The 20,957-nt window shown below is 31.4% G+C and overlaps 2 protein-coding genes across 2 annotated transcripts in view; both read left to right on the top strand.

Annotated features, from left to right (window-relative positions):
* The window catches only part of LOC118073218 (TWiK family of potassium channels protein 7-like), a 152,831-nt gene that overhangs the window by 39,071 nt on the left and 92,803 nt on the right, over positions 1–20,957 (top strand). The window contains exon 4 of the mRNA XM_035093593.1: positions 20,524–20,564. The gene's annotated coding sequence lies outside the window, so the exon portion shown is untranslated. The remainder of the gene's footprint in view (positions 1–20,523; positions 20,565–20,957) is intronic.
* Positions 6,267–7,762, top strand: LOC118073249 (uncharacterized). Its single transcript, XM_035093641.1, has 2 exons — positions 6,267–6,576; positions 6,725–7,762. The coding sequence occupies exons 1-2, from the start codon at positions 6,376–6,378 to the stop codon at positions 7,064–7,066; spliced, it is 543 nt and encodes a 180-aa protein (XP_034949532.1). The 5' UTR covers positions 6,267–6,375; the 3' UTR covers positions 7,067–7,762.

Consider the following 20,957-nt stretch of genomic DNA (forward strand, 5'->3'; position numbering starts at 1 on the left):
CTCATTGAGGGAAGCCTATTGATGTCAAGGATGTGGCTAGATTTCGCTGGTATGCCACAAATGAAGCTAATCATGTGGTTGTCGTCTGCTGTGCTAGATTGTCTGCTTCAAAGTCTCTCTCAATACCACTAAAGTGTAATCATTTGGCGAATTGAACCACACGCATAGATTCACTATCACCAAAGCTATTATTCATGAACGAATTTGGCATAATGTTGAAGAAGTTTCAAGGCTTCATTCGTTTTCGGCACTTACTCATGTAATTCACGATTCTGTGAATTTCAATAAAAATTTCAAACTTTCTACAGTTTATTTTAAGAGTAATATATTTCTTCTAAAGGGAAAATCGACTTGGAATATACGGAGTATGTATATATACATCTTTGACAGATGGCAAAGCAACTGCAGTCCTCATGAGGAAAGTTTTTTTCAGTCGTCTTCTTATTTCTTTCACTGGTCTTATGTTATTTTCTTTGTTGCTCCTTTGGAACATAAGTTACGAGATTATGATAACTAGAATGGCATTTCGGTATCTGAAGAAAAGCTTTTAAAAAATTTCTTTAAAGTTTGACATTTAATTTAAATAATGAATAATTTACGAAATCCAATGTTGTATTTTTTTTACATTGTTGATTTTTAATAGACATTTTTTAAGACATGAGTTAATCTAATTCTTCATCCAAGACATTCTATCCTACATTAGAATACTCGTATCAAATAAATTTCGACTTGAAAATTTTTAATATTTATGAGCGTCAATAATTCAAAAAAGTTTTAAAGCTTCCAATGTCTTTTTTTTCAATAATTTATTGGATTCAATAATTCTTTCAATAATAAACTAGTATCATTGCTTGATAGAAAAAAGTTTTGTTTCAGAGAATGTTTCATTGATTGATTCGAAATATTAAGACTTAAAGTATTGGCAACAAAACAGCGGATTAAATGTGTTGAGTGACATCCTATGCTAAACAGATTTAGAGTCCAGATTTAGTAGTAGAATTTCGAGGTGTCGTTGATCCGAATTTCGATATCGGATGGAATTCTAGGACGTTGATGGGATTTCTGATGTTTGGTCAGGTCCCAGGGCTTTGCGATTGCAAATGTATTCTCAGTGGTTCAGTTGAGGCAGGATGCATTAGCCCGTAGATAAGGAAATTACACATACACACCAGAGTCTTTGTTGATGAAATACAACATGATTTTGTCTCTGCTTTACCACGCTTTCTAAGCACAGTGAATTCAGATTTGTGGCTTCTTTTGACCAAGGTCTGTAACCAAAAACATGACATGTTAAAATACATTTATAAGCATTTAGAATGTAAACGAAGGATCTAAATGAAGAGAAGTAAATTAGAGAAATGAGAAGAAGCATTTGATCATTGTCATTCGTTAGTTTCCAACATTTACTGTATTTGGTCAAGCAGGCGTTGACTATAATACTTGCAAATTTATTCCCACACCCGTTACCACAGTCGTTCATGATAATTCTGCTTCTTGTTTATATTCCACGTATACTACTATGAACAAGTAGGGGCGAATAAACTGCACCCAACCAAAAGCTACTGACAATCTAGCACTTGCATGTTATTTTGGCAAGTGTTCAAGAGGGATGCATACTCTCAAGTGTCGAGATACTATAGTTCTACACGCGTTAAAGAGAATACAGCAGCTATATGAGGGGCGGGAATGAAGCTACAGAAAGAAGTTTTCGCACTACTTTCCAGTCCTGGCATCAAGCCCATCGCCTCCTCCATAGGAAGCAGGAACAAAAGATCATTCCATTGGACTCAATTCAGTGGAAACAGACAAAGAAAACAACAGCATCTGATCTTCTTAACTGTAAAACTATGTCGAGTGGGGATCGATGTGGCAATTTAGATGAAAGAAATGAATGTAGGCTAAAAAAATAACCATCACAGACTATTATTCCAGCTCTAAAACCAGGCTATGTTTATGAATAGTCTACTTTTAATATCACAGAAAAGTTAAAATTCATTTTTTTGTGAATAATTTTAATCCAGCATAAATTTACATACTTATTCTAATTAAATAGAACAATAGTTAAACTTTTAAAGGAGAAAATTGATTAAAAAATGAGTCCTTTCAATTTGTTGATCGTTGAAAGTGCTGATATTTACTGAAAGTTGTTTGAGAGATTTATGACTGTTGCAACTGATGTTGAAAATTTACTGGAGAGACGCTGAAGGGCGTAAAATAAATTAAAGGAGTAGAGTCTTATTATTTATATGTTTATTTATGAATTAATAAAGCTTTATAACATGTCTAACCTGTGTTAAAGTCTTACGAATTATCTGCAACTTTTCACTTTAACCATCAACAATTCGTAGGCAAACAATTAAGCTTTGCACTTGCAAACTTCTCTGTCGGTGGATCCTTACTGGTTGCAAAGTCATCAACATTGTGCATTTGTGTAGAGGCTATGTATCCAGGTGTTTAGTGTTCACGAGGAAGTTTTGTGTCTATGTGTGTTAAGGGAGTAATTGTGTTTTCAACGAGCTAGATATCAGTGAAGATAGTTGGTGGTTGTGTTGACTACGTATTACTCTTCTCTCCGGTCGGAGTTGTTGAATGTTGTGATGTACTTTTAATCAAGAGGATACGAAAATAGGTGCCAATGGTATTAACGTGAGAGGCTGCTCACTGATAATACTATTTTGTACAAAGTTGCTTCCATAAATTCATTTTGAATGATATAAAGCTAAAGTTAAGATTGCTCTGATAAAATTGAGCTTGTATATAAGGTAACTTGAACTCAGTTTTTCCAATGAAACTACTTACAATGCGGTTGGAGCAAACTGCAGCACTGTTATCTATAAGAGGGTTTATCTGCATTTGAAATTGATAATACTGGATCGATTGTCTGATGTAAAGACGGCTTTGGGGCCACCCGAAAGAGAGTATCGGATCAAGAAAGCTTGTGGAATGGTGCATTCAAATCAACTGAAGACTTGAAATCGTACTCCAAGTCTTTCGATTACTGTGCTATTTTCTGATATTACTTTCTGCCTGCCTCGAAAGCTTTTAGACTATACTGCAGAATTTTAGGCTGATAAAATGACTATTTGTATTAGCTTGATTCACTGAAGGTATAAAAGCATTGGAATTATAACAAACAGTTTATTTCATTTCATTGGAATGCAATAAAAAATTTCTGTAACAAACAAAGTAGCTAAATGTCTTCGAGGACGGCTAATATTCACTTTAATTTCAATGGTACGTTTTTATAGGATAGAAGTATCATCTTGTCTCTGGACGAGATTCGATTTCATGGAACAGAAGGTTGAATTGATGGAATGAATGGGCAAAGGAGACGAAAGGTAGAAATGAGTATAGACGAGAACTGAGCAATTCAATAATGATGCATTGGAATGCTGATAATTTACGTGATGTGGCTCAAGTATTTCACTTCAACGCTCAACGACTGTTTCATCACTAGTGAAATTGTGTCTGATATTTTGCCCTTCTGTTACTCGAGTTGTAATTGATCTTGGCTATTGTTTTTACTTCAAAAGGATTTTGTGAAAAAACATTCAATGTAATTCCTAGCTTATACATAATGAATCAATCACAAAAGAAAATTTTTATTACAAAGTGATTGAAAAAAAAAATTTTGAAGCAAATCAGATAAAAGTAGAGGCCTTTTGAATTTTATGCATTAATTATCTTCTTGATGAATGCATTTTTTAATCTAACTTGGTCTCTGTTTTATGCTGTTTTACTTGAAAAGAAAAATATTTTTTATGTAATTTTGTTTGCTTTCAACGATTGAAAGTTTTATCGATTGAATCTATGAAAAGCTTCTTCTTGTTGTGGAGAAACTGTAGTATATACAATGAAAGGAATGTTGAATGGTACAGAATAAACGTTGTGAAAAAGAAAGATTGAAGAAAATAAAAAAAGATAAGATTTTAATCCGGATGTAATTGGGAGTACTTGAAATTCTTTCCTTTTTTTTTTCTAAAAGTTGTTCATCACTCTAGTGATAAAGAGTATCCAAAAAATATATTCTCTCAAGTCCTTTCAATATTTAAAATCAATTCAAAATTAATTATTCAATCAGAATAATGATTTATGCAATCAAATTTGCAATAATTTGACAATAAAATTTCCAAATGAATATTGAGTTGAATAATTTGACGCATTGCTGTATTTTTATTTACTAGAGATAGAAATCGATAATAGTAAATCTTATTAATATGAGAAAAAAATATTGCTACTGATATCTAGAAGCTCGAACGTGTCTCAAGGGGGAGGGAATAGAAAGTCCAAACGAGGCTGTGTCTGGAATACAGAAGCTGGAAAGAATATTCCCCGGAATATTCGTGCCAAGTCTAGATTCGTTGCTAGGATCGTCCGAACTCGCATTACGTGTTCAGGATAGAGATCGGTATGGAAAGAGAGACAACAGCATACATTTTTCTGGACAAATCTCTCATGAATTCTCTTTCTATTTGTCGAGACTTACGTATGATTTCTTACTGACTAGTTTTTCTTTCTGTCTTCCAATTCTCATTAAAAGCAGCAAAAATTTCTCGTTACTTGCTGAAATATTGTCGTAATTATACAATCGTTATCTCGTTAACGATGAAATCCATAAGACAAAGAATGAGGGGGACTACTTTCGCTTGAGCGGATAATTGTTCACGCATTAAAGTCAGACTTGGCTTAGGTCGAGGAAAAAGGAATAAAAGTGAAATAAAATGTAGAAAAGGAAAAACAAAAAGTCTTCTGTCCCATCGGAATGGCACATGAAATAATGGAGGGAACGTGGTGACTTTTAATCTGGCGGTTCTTTTGCCACGTTGAAGCTTTACATAACCACGCTAGCAAACCACCAGCTGTTACTCCGTCACTCGACAGTCATTTATCGGTTCCGATTTATTCATGTACATGAAATAAAACGTGTGTTGGATTTGTCAGACGAAATTGTTTTTGTTTTTTCTATTTTACGCCTACAGATTTTTTCACTTTTCCTTGTTTCCCTTCAGGATTATCTAGCTTTATAGTTTTTCATAACATGCCCATGAAAATAATTAATTTACTTTTTCCCCGTTCTCTTCTCTTTTGTTTTCACCACCATTATTATAGCTACAAATATTCTTTTATAATAGGATTAAAAATAAAAATAATTCATCATGAATGTTCAAGTCAGTACACATACATTCGTTAGGGTTTTTTCTTGATATTTTAACTAATGATTAAACATCGTAATTTACATTTTCGTGTTAATCAATATTTTGACGAGAATTTGTCCGGCTTCATCAATTGGCCGATAGTCAAAGTACTGTTTACCGACCAAATGCCTACGTGGAATATTTAAAGCGAATTGGAAGATCACAGTAGCTGCAAAGGACCACTCTGAAATCAGCAAATCAGATTGGCCCTTTAGGGGTCTGTGTACTTGTCTGAAAAAGAGAAAAGTGACTTTTAATTGATTTACTTTCGTTTGATATTATTAAATTTACAATTTATTCGATGTTTTTTTATCGGATTACTCTTCCTTCATTTTCATTACAATTTATTTATACTCCAATTAAATTCAATCAAGATATTATTTGTTATTTTAAAATGTTCCATTGAAGAAAAATATATAAATAACAAGAAAAATTTATCGAGCTCTATTATTTTCACATTTGATAGGAATATTTATGATGTTTTTATTCTTCACGCAAGAATTATATTTCATAGTATTTATAAATTAAAGCAAAGAATATTATGCATTCTTAGTGCGTTGACATGTGTTTATTACACTGACTAATTAACATGTTGCTGATAACATTTCATACAGAAACGTCGAGTAATTTGTTATGAGAACTGAGCTTTTTTTTCTTTCTAAAGATACACATCATTTTAATGCATAAAACCTTTGCGTGTAAGTGTTGATACTCGTGTAATGTTGCGTGTTTAAAATGCAAGTTGATGTAAACTTTAGATTTACCATTTTTATGATAAGGCGATAAAAAAAAAGCCTGGAGGAAAAATATGAATCATATGTAGGTATTGTACCAAATGCTTCGGTAATACTAAAAAATTTAATTGGTTTTTTTTATCTTTCGTCGTGAAAGAAATTTATTTCTTAGCTACAAAATCACATCAGAACATTAAAAAAAATAGAGACTATTACATGGAAGAAAAAACTTATTAAGATAAAAAAATAGTCAGATAATTTTTTAAAATGATTTCCTTATGTACAATAATTGCAGCCAAGTTCAAGTCTTATTGCATGTTGAGTAGACAAAGAAAAAAACAATTGCGAGCTTTTAGATTCATTAACTAACCGTAAAAAATTCTAGTAAATTCATTTTGACATTTTAAAAACTTTTTTGTGATTGCATTTAAATTGAATGAGTAATTATGGCCAAAGTAAAAGCAAAAGGCGTTGAAAAGTCTAAAAAAATTTCCAATAATGGTAAAAAATTAAAACCCATGAAAATAGCGGCGTTAATATTCTCAGCTATTCAAGAGCTCAGTGAAGCCAAAGGATCAACTCCTAATAAGATTACTGGATATATAAGTTACACTTCAGATCTCCCTGAGAATCGAGTAAAACGTCAAGTGAGTATTTGGTGTTTGTATTAACCTGAGATATTTTTAAATTTAAATATCCAAGCAAAGATTTGAGGAAATGAAATCTCTAGATCCCCTTGAAATAATTCCAGACTCTCAAGTCGTTGATTAAAACAAAATTTATTGATTAAAATAGGTACAAACAACTTTGAAGCGAGGTGTGGAGTATGGAATTTTAAGAAGGTATCGAGGCCACTATTTTTTACCTACAGGAGATGAATTAGACCGTGCTAACAGAATAGCTGTACGATTTGCAAGATTACCAACACCAGCACCGTCTACTCTTAAATCTAATCTTAGCGAAAAATCCAAGAAAGCGATTGAATCTTCCGGAAACAATCGTTTGAGATCGCGTAAGACTTCTCATCCAATGAAACAAAGACGATCAAGATCCCTCCCTGCATCACCTGCTTCAAGTCTCTCAGACACCAGTTGGAGTAGACGAGATTCATTTTCACAAAAAAGTGACGTAGATTGATGAGCAAAATTTCCTATCTCAGCTAATAAATTTTTCGTAAGACCACAATCGATAGATTCTTCAATTTAGATCAATAGGAAAAATATTATTTAAATTAATGATACTATTTAAATTATCTCCACGGCCATATCTAGTGTTTTACACATCATTACACTTAATATCTTTGTAAATAGCTTGTTCAGATATAAAAACGATTCGATGAATAATTATCGTATTCACTGGCTTCAAAAGTTCTTTTAATAAAATAGGAGAGGAAAGTTTTTCTTCCAGTACATTTCATTGATTAGGAGACGGCTAGATGAAGTGAGTTTAATTACCATTGATGTATTAATATTCTCCAAGATCAAAAGTGAATGAAAAAGAGATAAATGAAGCGATAAAAAGTAAAGATGAACGACGGTTTCAATTACGTTATCGATGTAGGTATATTGACTTTCTTCCACCTTTTTTACTATTTGCAACATTAACTTCGTCAGTTGGATCATTTTTTTCTTTTTTGGTTCCCATAAATGCCTGATTTAGTCCTGCTATGAAAACCATTACAGAGTGTCAAATTTTGTGAGATGAAAAACGATTTTTTTCAGATAAAAAAGAAAGTGCGAGGGTGATGTTTAATAAGCTTCTCATGTTTGTCGTTTATAAAGTTGGGAAAGACTTTCAATCTCTTCAATAAATTTAATACTTTTTGAAAATTCATTCACGAAGCAGGAAAAAACTCATTTTCACGGACAAAAAAGTCTGAGATAATAATCATATTTTTAATTTAACACTTAATCAATTTATAATTTTTGATTCAGACATTTTAAAAATAAATTCTTTGCAAAAGCATAGAAAAACTGTTTGAATTTTCATTTAAAAAAAAATAAAACAAAAATAATTGAGTTGTTTGCACATCCAGGATTAGATCAACTGTGAAATTGTAGCAACACCTTGAATATCTGATACTGTGCATACATGCTATCAGAGACCTAGATCTGTTTTCATCTGTCGCCTCATTCATTGTTCCTCCATCCAGCAGGACAACCTCATCATTCAATCGCTGCTGCCAATCCTAGCTAGCTGTCCTAGGCAGGATCTCTCAAATTAGCCCTTATAATACCATCTCACACAGCCGATTAGTTTCTAAATAATCTCCCATTAGCTACACGTCCGCTAACGTTCATTGGTTTCCAGTGTTAGTCTTCGAATAAACAGCTTAATGATCTACTACTACCACAACAAGTATTTACCTCGTCCACTTGACCGTCTACGTCGTGTTCTTCTTATTATCATGTGTAGGAGGAAATATTTAGACACATGTTCAGCATGATGTTGAACGATGCTCCTAATAACTGGTAATCTCAGTTTCAATAAAGCTTGACCATGAATAATTATGTTAAAGGTTGTGGCTTTGAACTACTAATAGGTTGACTTAATGAAATATATTACATATAAGCTCCTTTGATAATGTATATTGCTGTAATCTTATAGATTGATAGTCCATTATCATGACCTAATGGAATATTATATTTAGTTGTTGAACCCTAATATTTAACCAAGTCATCATCAAACTTAACTCAATTGCAATTAAATGATGCAAAGGAATGTTCAACTTCATTTTGATATTCAATTAATCATCAAAAGTAGTCTTTTGTTGCTCTACAATCAATATTAAAGAGGTTTGTTCAATGTAAATCCTTCTTTTCATTACTTCGAGTTCATTAAAATAATTGTATAGCTGGAAATAAGAATGCATTTCCATGCAAAATAGAGTTTAGAATTAATTTAATTCTTGTTAAGGAAAAAAAGCTACTTTTATTTAAATTTTTTATAATCGACAAAGGTAAACCAGTCGTACTCAGTTGGAACAATCCTTATTGCAAGGAGTATAACTACTGTATTCACTAGGGTGGCCTAAAGTTCCTCTTGGTTAACCTAGTAGCCAGTCGAACGCATGGAACTGGGCATAAGTTTTGTGCATGCTGCAGTGTATGCGTTGTGGTTCTACATGAAGCTTTCTAAATAGTTTCCGAGTGCATACTATGATAAGCTCAAAACTTTACAACAGACTAAAACGAAGGAAAATAATACGAGAGTATTCACAAGGAAATATTTCATTTCCGCTTCAGAGGGATTTTTTTCACACATTTAATCCTAGAGATTATGGTCTTGGATATCAAATTTTTTATACCTCATAGTTTAAATTGCATAAAAATGAAATAATTATAATGAAAAATATTATTAACACGAGAAATATTGAGAAGATTTTTAAAAATAATCCGTTGATTCAATGAGTTAATATTTTATAAGTTCTAAATTAATATTTATAAAAAAAGCTCTCATCTCATAAGCTGCTTCCTTTATCCAAAGATTAAATTTAATCCATTGGTATCGTGTAGTTCTCTAAATACTGTATCTAAAAAAATCATAAAAATAAGAATGAATATTTGAATCTGGTATTCGATATACTAGCATTGATGTGAACAGTCCGGTTCATTGCATTTTCCAATTTTCGCAATTTCCTTTCTACCATCCGGATAAAAATTCCATCGCGTTTTACCTACATGTTCATATCATCGCTCCTTCCCTCGTCGTTTCTGTTTCCCGTGAATTTCCTTTTTATTATGTACTCTCTACTTCTTTTTTATATGTGTCAGTGTTTTTTTTTCTTTTTTAGTTAAACCTAGGACGGCGTGGAAATTAAAGCGCGTCGGAATAACGAAGTTAAGGGGGTCTCTATTGCATTTTATTTTTAGCGCAGACGTGAGTTCCAGTGGGAATGGGAGAAACGTAGAGGTGATGTCGGAAGGAAAGAGGTATCGTTCTTTCCAAGTCCCCAAACCACCTGCAAGCAACCCGCAGTTATACCACTGACAGAACTCTGCTCTGAACACTGGTTAGCACGAAGCATCCCTTTCCCTCTCGTTTTTCACTCGCCAAGCTGCAAGCCTCTACGTCTTCTTCTTTGGCTTTTTTTCCTCTCGGCGACCTCACGCGCAGAACCGCCTCCACACTACCAACGTACAGTCGTGGAAAACTAATGCTGATTCTCTTAACTCACACGAACCCAATTTATGTCTCTGTTCGTGGCCTTTTCCTTGTATGAGGTGAGAAGACTGTGAGTAGAGAAACAGACATGATTTTCCTTTTGCAGCTTTTTTTTTTTTATTTTTACTTTTTTTTCCGCTTTAAGCTTGTTAAGTGAAAATTTATCTGCTGTCTTATAGCTCCAATAATTTTCTTAAGACGTGCTGTTGCTTTTTGAGCTTGTATTAAAATCTTATTTTATTCTTCATTCTCTGTTATTGACTGACAGTTTTCAATAATGTCAATTCAGTTTTATTTGATTTCAGTAATGAATTTTATTTACATGATGATGAAAAGTATTTCCGCAGTCTTGGTGTGATGGTTTCCTAGAATTTAGTTCTATTACTATTACACGATACCAAGTTTTTTATTTCTTATATTTGGCTTTTTTGATATTAAAGAAAGTTTAACAGATAGTTGAAGAAGTACTAAAAGCTTTTCAGAACTTGACACCAGTACTTTGCATCTATAAAGGAAATGAAAAAACTCGTATTATTTCTATCATAGATATTACCATCGTTCTTACCTTTACTATGGTTTTCAATTTCAAGTTAATGAAGTAATTAAAAAATAAAATTAAATGTCAAAACAGATAATTAAAAAATATATCTTTATTCCTAGTGAGAATTTGAGGACTACAAAATGATTTATCAAGAAGGAGTACCAACATCTGTAATGTTTATATTCTTAAGAAAAATAGATTAAAAGCAATGAATTGAAATTTATTGAAATTCTTTGTCTTTGGTTATATTTTATATAACAGCAATAAATAAGTATTACACAAGTTGGCAAAACTTTATCTTTATTATATGTGACAAAATAACGAGTCGAAAAAGGTCTTTTATCTTCTTATTTTACGTCTTTTTATTATGTAACACGGACGGAAGCCATCGTTGAAATTACCTTGGGCATGACAAGAGATAATGGCATGAGGGAAATGAACAAGTATGATGTGTAGTTATAGTTGTGTTAGGTTTAATCGTAGTATTGTTAGATACTTGTACTTTCATGGATCACAATTGCTAACGTTGTTCGACTTATTCATGCTTTTCAACTTTATTTTTCTCTATAAATATATCCTTGGATACGTGAAACTTTACCTTATCTTTTTTGTATTTTTTCCTACGACCATTCCCATTTCTGTTTCATCCTGCCTGCTTTCCACCCCTCGAGTATCATAATTTCAAATTTCCAAGACGTCTAGACCGTAAATCAAGTTACAGACGAGACGGTGGAAGATGTAAATCGGAGAATTTTATTTCTTCAGGTGAAAGTGTAATTATTACTTTAAACTTCTGTGGGGATATTTATAATAATATTAGTTATACAAATAATATTATTCTATTATTTTTTATTGAAACTGATGGAATAGAAGGTGTTATTATTTATTAAAAATTATTATTTGTTAAAATAATATTTAAATATTGTTTTAAAATAAATAATATTATTCGTGATAGAATTTTTATCCCCTTTCTACTTGAACGTTTGAATGAAACTTCAAGTTGAATTTTTTTCACCATAAGAGATACTCCAAGTACTTGTAGAAAATACGGCCTAGTTTGTAATAAGGCCTATCCTCTTGAAGATTGACTTAAAATAGCGCGAATAAATTATATTTCTATTCTTTAGCATTATTTTTGAAATCTTCAACAAAATTCTAGATAACTTTTTTTTAAAAATATTTTTCTATCAAAAATTCATCATTCATTTTTATCATTTATCCTTCATAAATTTTTAGAGATTGATATCCGATAAGAGTTGACATAAAAAAATATTAATTATCACAGCCACATACCTGTGGGCAAATCACTATAATGGGAATTCTAAAAAGAATTTTTCGATTTTCCAATGGTATGTTCCTCTTTAAATTCTAGGCACGTAAGAAATGCCATCTTTTTATAAAAAAAAAATTCTACAAGTCTCCAAGACTATCAGGATTTCATCACGTACACTTTCAATCTCTCGTAATTAATAAAAGCTCATTTTTAATGATCATAAAAAATTTTTAATCATCTCTCGTGTATGGTTCATACAAATATAAAATTATTTTAATTATCATATTCATTCGATATTATTATTATAATAATAATAATTATTGCTTTCATTAGATTCTACCAAATATGAAATAACATATGAACTGATAAAATTAGTGAAAAATTCATCAGCAACAACTTGAATTGGATGAATCAAACTCGACAGATATTTAATTGGGTTCTTTAATAATTGATGTCATCAAGTTTATAGGTTTCCTTATAGTTTATTTTTGTTCTCCATTTTATATTCTCATAATTAGAGATGGTACTCAGTCTCATTGTTCTCATTTATCAATTAGCTGTATAAAAATAATTGAAGACTAATGAATGAAATACGACAACGTGGGGTTTTGTACTGACGTGGTCTAATTTTCTATTTGAAAAGACCTTTGGGGATCAAAGCTTGTATGGCTGGCAGTAGGTGGAGGTCGTATACTAAGCGACCAGTGCTGCTGTTGTTGTTTACTGGTCTTTCCTACTCGTCCGCGAAATCGTCGAGAGACAGAATGAATAACGAGCATTCATCAGATTTTCCAGGCTGAGCTTGACGGTCGTTGCTCGATTGACAAGGCTTCTATTATAGATAGATGAATAGTGAATTCCTGTCTGGTTTATTTTGTATACTCAAATTCCTGAAAAATCAATTGTCAAGTCCAGAAATACTTTAGTTATTTTTACGCTTATTTTAAATTATCAAATAGCTTTGTGTATTAAAATTTCACTGTTCTTAATTCATTTATAATTATTAATTAAATTTTATCGTCGCAAATATGGGCCTGATCACGTTTAGCATCGTTACACATTGTAGTGTGGTATTTGTTGATTAGTCTTCAACTAATTTCCTGCTTTATTCCAACAATTTAGACAGATGATAAATTAAATTAGTAAGAGACTGAGATTTAAAGGTACTTTTGGACTGATTTTGTTTTTGGAATCAGAACAAGATGGAGTAAATAAATGATTTTTTCAATTGTTAAGACTTTCGTCAGATGAAGTAGTTTGTTTATTACTCTTACCATCAAGAGTTAATCGCCTTCAGCTGTGTCCACACCTTTTGCTTGACTCCTTTGTCATGTACGTCATGTTAACACTCCGTGTTCACTGTCGTTACAAAGCGTCTACTGGTACAATACAAAGCGTGCAAACACCTGCAACTAGCATTTCACGGATGACTTGCTACAATGGTAGTTCGAGGGTTTCTGTTATTGCTCTTGAATCGGTTCTTTAAGAATAAGATATTTGGCTAGTTGGTCAACCAATTATTCACGATAAATCAATACTCGTGTACTTGAGAAATTGGAATAGTTGAAACTGAGTACAATCCTATTTCAAAGTACCCTTACGTTATTCCGATCAGAGATTTTAAAATCAGGAATTTAATGATGTAAAATTTTTTAATATTATTCACTTCATGTTTTAAAAATATTTTCTCTTTATATTTTCATTCAAGAATCATTCTGAAACACATATAGGAAGAAGCGCAGTAAAGTGTGCTGCTTCCAGGGGTAGCAATTTAAATCACGCCATCATTTTGCCATTCATTTTATTTTATATGTACATGTATTATTGTCTTCTAGTAGAGAATGCCTCATTATTTTTTATTTAAGAATATCATTTTATTTTATTATGAAACAGACCCAGCAGTACAGCCACTGCTAGAGTCACAAAAGCCTGAAGGCAATAACATAGTTTACAAAAATAGTCACTTAAAAAATAATAGTGACAGGTATTATGATTACAATAGATATAACTTATAAAAGGAAAATCATGAAACAATTCAGGCTGCATAAAACTAGATTCTAATGCAATTATAATATTTAGTAGGCAACTTTATTTACATAAAAAAAAAAATAATAATTGAAAAAAAAACATAACTTATGAGTAATACTTCAAAATTGCAAGTACATAGCAGTGGTGCAGTACCTGTACAATAAGCGTTCAATATATAATATCTATTACTAGTTGTCAAGAAAGATCTGATTATCTGTACTTGACTAAAAGTTATTATAATCAAGAATAAAATTATTTTTAATCTAAAAATATTGCTATTTCAAAGTAAAACATTTAATAACAAACAATAGAATTTGCAATGCGGCTATGTGTCATTGTTGAATCTCTTCTGGAAGCGATCAGTTTTGTGTATGTACTTTATATCTTAATTTCCGAGTATTCTATCTCACCTCCACTCTATTCTACTTTCTTCTACAGTATTTAAACATTGGCATGACTTTATCTACAAATAAAAAGGATGTTGTTCAAATTATGATGAGGAAATAAAAGGAGTAAAATTATAGATTGATGTTGGATTCCTTGGAGCAGTTTTTTAATGGAAAAAAAAGATCAAATAAAGGGGTGAATTAGTAAAAAGGTAATAAAAGGAGGAAACTTTCTAGACATTTGTGAAAATTTTTGGAATTTTCTTTGTCCTTTCTTCCGCTCTAAAGTATTTTAAGAGGAGGATAGTCTTGAGACTTATTATTCTTCTCGCGGAATTCCTTTGAGGGGGCTAAGAGGCTGGTCCAATGAACGTCAGTATATTTATATGTAGGTTATCGGAGTGCCGGAGATTCCATAACGTACCCGTGGGACAGGACGTGCATTCCTGGGAAATCCCCTGAAGGTGGATCAGCTCAAATGCAAGGCCAAGATAAATGATGCGAAACCCTATGCATAAGTGAAATTATTTCAAGCGTTTGTAGCTCATTTAAATATTTATTGAATACATTTGTTGTGGAATTGACACTACCTCCATCCAATAGAAACTTTTGACAATAAAATTTATAATGAATCGCTACGAGATTTATCAATAAATGAAAATATTCTGAAACTTGATGTAAATCGAAATAATAATTTTATTTTTTTTTTTGTAATAAAAATAGTTAAGAAGATTTGGATCTGATAAAAGTTTTGATTATAATCTATAGAAATCCAAATAATATCTTAATCAGAATAGTTATAACATCGACGAGATATTGGCGAAGACTTTGGAAATGTTTCAACACCACTTTAATTAATTTTATTTCTGAGTGATGAAATTCACAGTGCTGACTTAATCTCATTATTGAATTTTACCGTTTTGCTTCGAGTTTATAATTTTATTTTAACTTCAACTTTAACTTTATAATTACATTTTCTTTTTTATTCAAATACTTTGATAGTTTTCGTTTTCTTCATCAAATATAAAGTATCCCAAAATTGTCTTCTAATTTATTAAAAAACATCTGTCAGCTTCCTTTTGTCATTTTGTTAACGAAGTTATTTGGAAATAATAAGAATAAATGGATGATGAAAGCTATAAATGACACAATTCTGATAGTTCGAGTGTGAAGAGAAATAAAAATAAACTCTGACACTGATATCAGTCAGGCCGCTTTAGTATTCGCAGATAGCGAACGTAGATCTTGGTCTTATCTGCAGTAAATCGTAAATCATGAAGCCGCTTAAAAGCGACTAGTGGTCAGAGATGGCCTATGGGTAGCGTCCGATCCTTTCCATTTTCCTAGGATAACGGAAAACGAGTTACGACCAGGGTCGGAAAGTCAGAGTCGACATCGTAAAGCTTTAGAAGATCGCGTGCGCGCTTGTATTTTAACTTTATCCTGATCTTTTTCTCAGAATTTAAATTGACTTCTTGAAAATCCTCGTTCCTTAATGAGAATTTATTCCAGTCACTCGGATAATTTTTGTCCCAGTACAGATTTTTGTCATTATACTTGAAAGGAATTCTATACATGCTGCTATTATAATTTGTGCTTAAAAAGCACATATTTCACGTATGAAGATATGAAATTGAGATAAAATATAAAAATTTTTAGATCCAACTGTCATAGCGTATGTATCCTCTGAAGTTAATGAAGTGTACAATTATACTGAGGATACATGAGTTAGAAGTATATGAAGTAATAGAAAGAATAATGAAGAGGAATAAGAAAAAAATGCATTTTTGAGATAACATGAAAGCACGTTTTTTCAATTTAGTAGAGATGCTAAATTGAGATTTGCTGAGCATAAAAATTTATTTTGACATCAATTAAAATTGGAGTATTTAATAAACATTTCTAAGGAGAAAGAATTAATTATTTCTTTAAAATTAATCTTATTTAATAAAATTAAATTTTATAATTAGCAATTAAAGATTGAAATAATTTAATTACAGAAATATGATGAAGGAAACCGCGAAAAAAAGTAAAGTAATTAGAGATCCGAAGCTTAGTTTAAATTACAGAATTATAGGAAATGAAATATAAAACTGCATAGACTACGATTTTTATTCCGAGATTTAGATTAAATTTTTTCTTTTGGTAAAAGGTAAAGACACATATATAAATGAAAGTGCACTCGTTGGTCCATTTATGAGCACTTCCCAGACATTTTTACTTCACGAGAAGAAAAAGAGCATGGAAATAGAGTGGGTAACAATTTTCTTCGATATATGAGTTATAAAACGCTAAAGTGAAATAAAAGAGTGAAATATAAAAAATATAATCAAGCTTTTAGGGCTCCACCTGTTCATTTATCTATTAAATGAATTTTTTTATACGACATTAATGGGCTTTACATTCAAATAAGTATTAGGGCCAGGGTTTGGATATATTTTTTTTTATGTGGTCGTTAGATAAATAGCATCATTCATTTATTAGAATATTAAAGCTAAAAATGTTAGCTGTAAATTCGTTAATATAGTCGTAAAAATTAATATCTGTAACAAGTTATGCAAGCTAAAAAATTAAACCTTCTTTATTATAGTGTGCAATCAATAAATATTGGACTTTTCTGGATTAACAAGCGTATTTTATTCCAGTAGTTGTGGAAAATTGGTGTGCTTATGAGAATGCTTCAGTAAGCAAGTTGAATAACGAGACAAGCCAGCGACACATTAGTTTACCTGATGGTTATAGTATCTATACATTTGCAGGTGTATCCTGGTGCTTGTATTCTGGCTGCAACCGTCGCAATGTTGGATCCATAATGCACAATATAGAGGTGTGATAGATCGTGATATCATATAACACTTAGAAATGTGGATATTAACACAATATACAGTGTAAAGACCTGTCTGAAACTATTGTGAAAGCTGTATCAAATAGCTTGAGTTAATTCCAGATCGATTTCATGTTGAAGTTGTTTTCGTTTTTTAATTATATAATGTTAATATCTACATTCATTATATTTGTTCATTATATCAGCAAACAATAAGGATTACTTTATATCATATTTCTCATCGTCTATTATTCAATTAAATCTCTCTTCCCCTATCAGCAAAAATTGAAAGTAATCTTTTGAAAAAGTAATATCACTGATAAATTTGTTATTTAAGAAAATTGATGAGAAATTTCCGGTTTTTTCTTCAATCAAATTGAAGCTGTTCGATTCCCAGAGGTTGAACTAGAACCTAAAAAATATTTTTCTCTCGATCCAACTGAGTAAACTGACCCAGTTAGGTCATACCTTGAATGACATGGGTAAATTAATCAAAAGAGTCAACAGTTATCTGGTACTTGCAATGTACTATATGATCACGTTACATTCTAAGATTATTTATTCAGATAATGATTAATTTATTGAATAATGTTATACTAATATGCTCAGTATTGTTTAATACGATGTAAAGTAACCACATTAATTTTAAATGAAACGTGAATAAACATAGTTGATACATACCTAATGAAACATATACATATTAAATCACTCGATTTAATTCTAGGATGGTTTTAATGAAGTTTAAATTAATTCATTGTATTGATCGTAAGATTTGTCAGAGGATGGTACACAATTATTTGTTATGCAAGATAGAATTACTAGTGTTGTATCATTCTTGTTAATTATTAAAGCAATCTTTCAGTAAGTTAGAAAATCAATAATTTTGATATCAAAATTTTAGCATCCATTTGTTTGCTTGTCTTGACAGTTTAATTCAACGTAAGTGATGTTATAATTTTATAAAGAGGATCTCGGAAGGATTTTTTATTTTGACTGTCAAGTTTTATAAAATAATGATGAGACAGTTATAAAATGCATAATACATAGTATCCCAACAATGAAGGAATTGAATTTTTTTATTTTTAATATTAAATATTAAATGTGCATAATTTTATTTAAATATCTTCATTTATATTTTTATTTACATTCATGAATATTCTATTCTATTTACTCATTTTTTCATAACTTCCGGAATAACAGCATTTTCTTCCTCCACTTTTACATATTTTAATATGATTATTCTTCCAATTTTCATTCTTGAAAAATTGATTCAAATAAATATATCAAAGTGAACAATTACTACATACATTCAATAGAAATAATCGGGAGTCACCTATAACTTAACCTTTATTTAAAGTTTATAAAGAGGTAGAAAAGACTGTTACACTCATGCAATAGTCGAAGGAAGACTGCAAGGGTAGTATCTTGAGAGGGCTTATGTAAGCTTCTGAAGAGAATTATGTGAAGAATAATACCAAGCATTTTCAGGAGACGATCTTTTTTGTCTACGCTAGATGCTACGCCAAGAATGCACGCTCGCATATTTCAGAGATACTTTTATGACACGTGCAATAAAATCCTATTGAAAATAGGAATTTTCATTTTCTTAACAGCCTGGCTGTAGACAAATTAAAATTGCTATCGAAAGCTTGATAATAAATAATCACTGTCCAATTTACTTATAGAATCGTTCAATTTAAAACACACTAGTTCAAACAAATAAAAATAAATTTGTATATTTTTTTATTGTCAATGGTTTTTTAATTTTTATTGTAAAAAAAAGTCTATCTCAGTCGGTAATTCCTCATATGATATATGAAAAGCATTAATGAACACGAGTGTACAAAAGAGAATGACTATTTTTATAGAGTGGTTTTTATTGGGAAAATTAAAAAGTAATTAAAATGGTAATTCTCTAAATTAAAGTATTATAAATTCAATAGTGATGAGAGATATATCACAATCACTAGAGGAAAAGCAATCATTAAATGATTGCTTCATACGCGAAATCGTTCTCAAATAAATCACACGACAGGCTCAGCGGTAGGTTGCGGGAATTCAGGGTGAATGGCTTTGACTTATACGATTCCTCCTCACATTGAATCTGGATTTAACACCTCATCCCTTTTGATCTCTCATTTCCTTCAACCGAAAACTTCCCTATCTTGACGGAATGTCGAATCCAGATGCTCCACACGTTTTCAAGTAAACCTCCATAGCACTTAAGTTCGTTGATCATTGTCAATTTAAAGCACTTGTAGACAGTTATGTCTTATAAATTTTTCTTCAGTTAATCATGATTTTTCTTAGCGCCGTTGTCACTGACAGCAATGAAATCTTGAGGCTCTATAGAAATTACACAAACAATGACATTGAAAGAACTCTTTTCATGTCACCAGAAAAAGAGATAAATTACTTCTTTCAATATAACGAGGAGCAAAAATGCGAATAATCATCATATGAATAGTTTTTATTACGTTATCGTAATCGATTTTAAGTTTTTTCTTGGATCTCTAGCTTTTTGTTAGAATAAAATCCAATTCATTTACTCTATTCCCTTGTCAAAGACTGATTCAATTTTTTCAAGGTTGTTGAAGATAATTTTTTCAATGATTTTGCTTAATTAAATCTATTAGATTAATTCTTACTTTCTGAGATACCATGGGTCTTAAAAAAAAATTATGGTCCAGTCTTTAATATGGTCCCTTAATTCATTTTGCGAACACGCTACGTCTTCCATCAGTTAGCCTACAAATATATTGAAAAATAATTTCTTGGCAATAAACAGAAACTTTGAAAAGTGACAAATGGTGCTAATTCAACAGAGTAAAATGTAATTGAAAAAAAAAGTGACCTGTAATCCTATCTTCTTCTTTACTTAGATAATTCTATTTAAAATATCGAGCATAATAAAAATATGTAATCAACAAAATGTATTTTTTAATGCATAATTTTTTTTTATTATTTCAAGTAACCATTGAAATTGAATCTACAAAAACAATACCATCAACCGAGGCTACTTCGACTCTGCGGAGTTACTTTAACAGTTTTGATTATCTTATAGTGCACAAACTTCCTGGAACCTCTGAGTCGACCGAAGAGATATCCAAGGTAGATCTTGAATCTAGGAATCTTCTTTTTATATCGATTGGCAAAACCCCCAGAATCGCAAAATATGTCAAAGAAGCCTCGATTTACGGTATTATATCAATTCTAAAGAAAATATTTTATTCCTCTATTAAAAATTTTGATTTTATTATTTGAATAAAATATTACTTATTTACAGTAAATTTATTTCTCAGTATACTTGTTAATCAATATGTCCTGGAGAACATTAAACAGATCAACGACTGATAAATGAAATTTCATTGGTTTCAGAATATCAATTGTCGGGAAGAAGTTGAAAGCCATCTTGAAATGTAAGTAATTTCCATATTGAAATCATGAATTTGCATTCAATTCATAATAAGAGACACTAGCAATAAATTAAATGCCGCGCCGATAGTGAAACGTTTGGTAGTTTGACCTCCGACATTTGGCTCTTGGCTCAGCAATGCTTCAGTCAACCTACATCCCTTGCGTCAATTACCGCGACGGTATTTCCAGCCGTTTCTCAGCAGCAGCAGCTAGACTACTGGTGGCCTCGATGGCGCGAACAAGGCGATAAAGCGAGAATAGGTGACGCCCGGGACTGAGGGAACGTTGGAAATTAACGCCCCATTCTCCCTAGTCGATGGTCTCCGCGTGGTTCTCATCTTCGTACCAGTTTTCGCAAAACGGTTTTCACCACTGCGTAGCTGGGATTACATTAA

Source organism: Chelonus insularis, unplaced genomic scaffold, assembly GCF_013357705.1.
Source record: "Chelonus insularis isolate UGA/USDA-ARS -01 unplaced genomic scaffold, ASM1335770v1 contig_131_pilon, whole genome shotgun sequence".
NCBI classification, from domain to species: domain Eukaryota; kingdom Metazoa; phylum Arthropoda; class Insecta; order Hymenoptera; family Braconidae; genus Chelonus; species Chelonus insularis.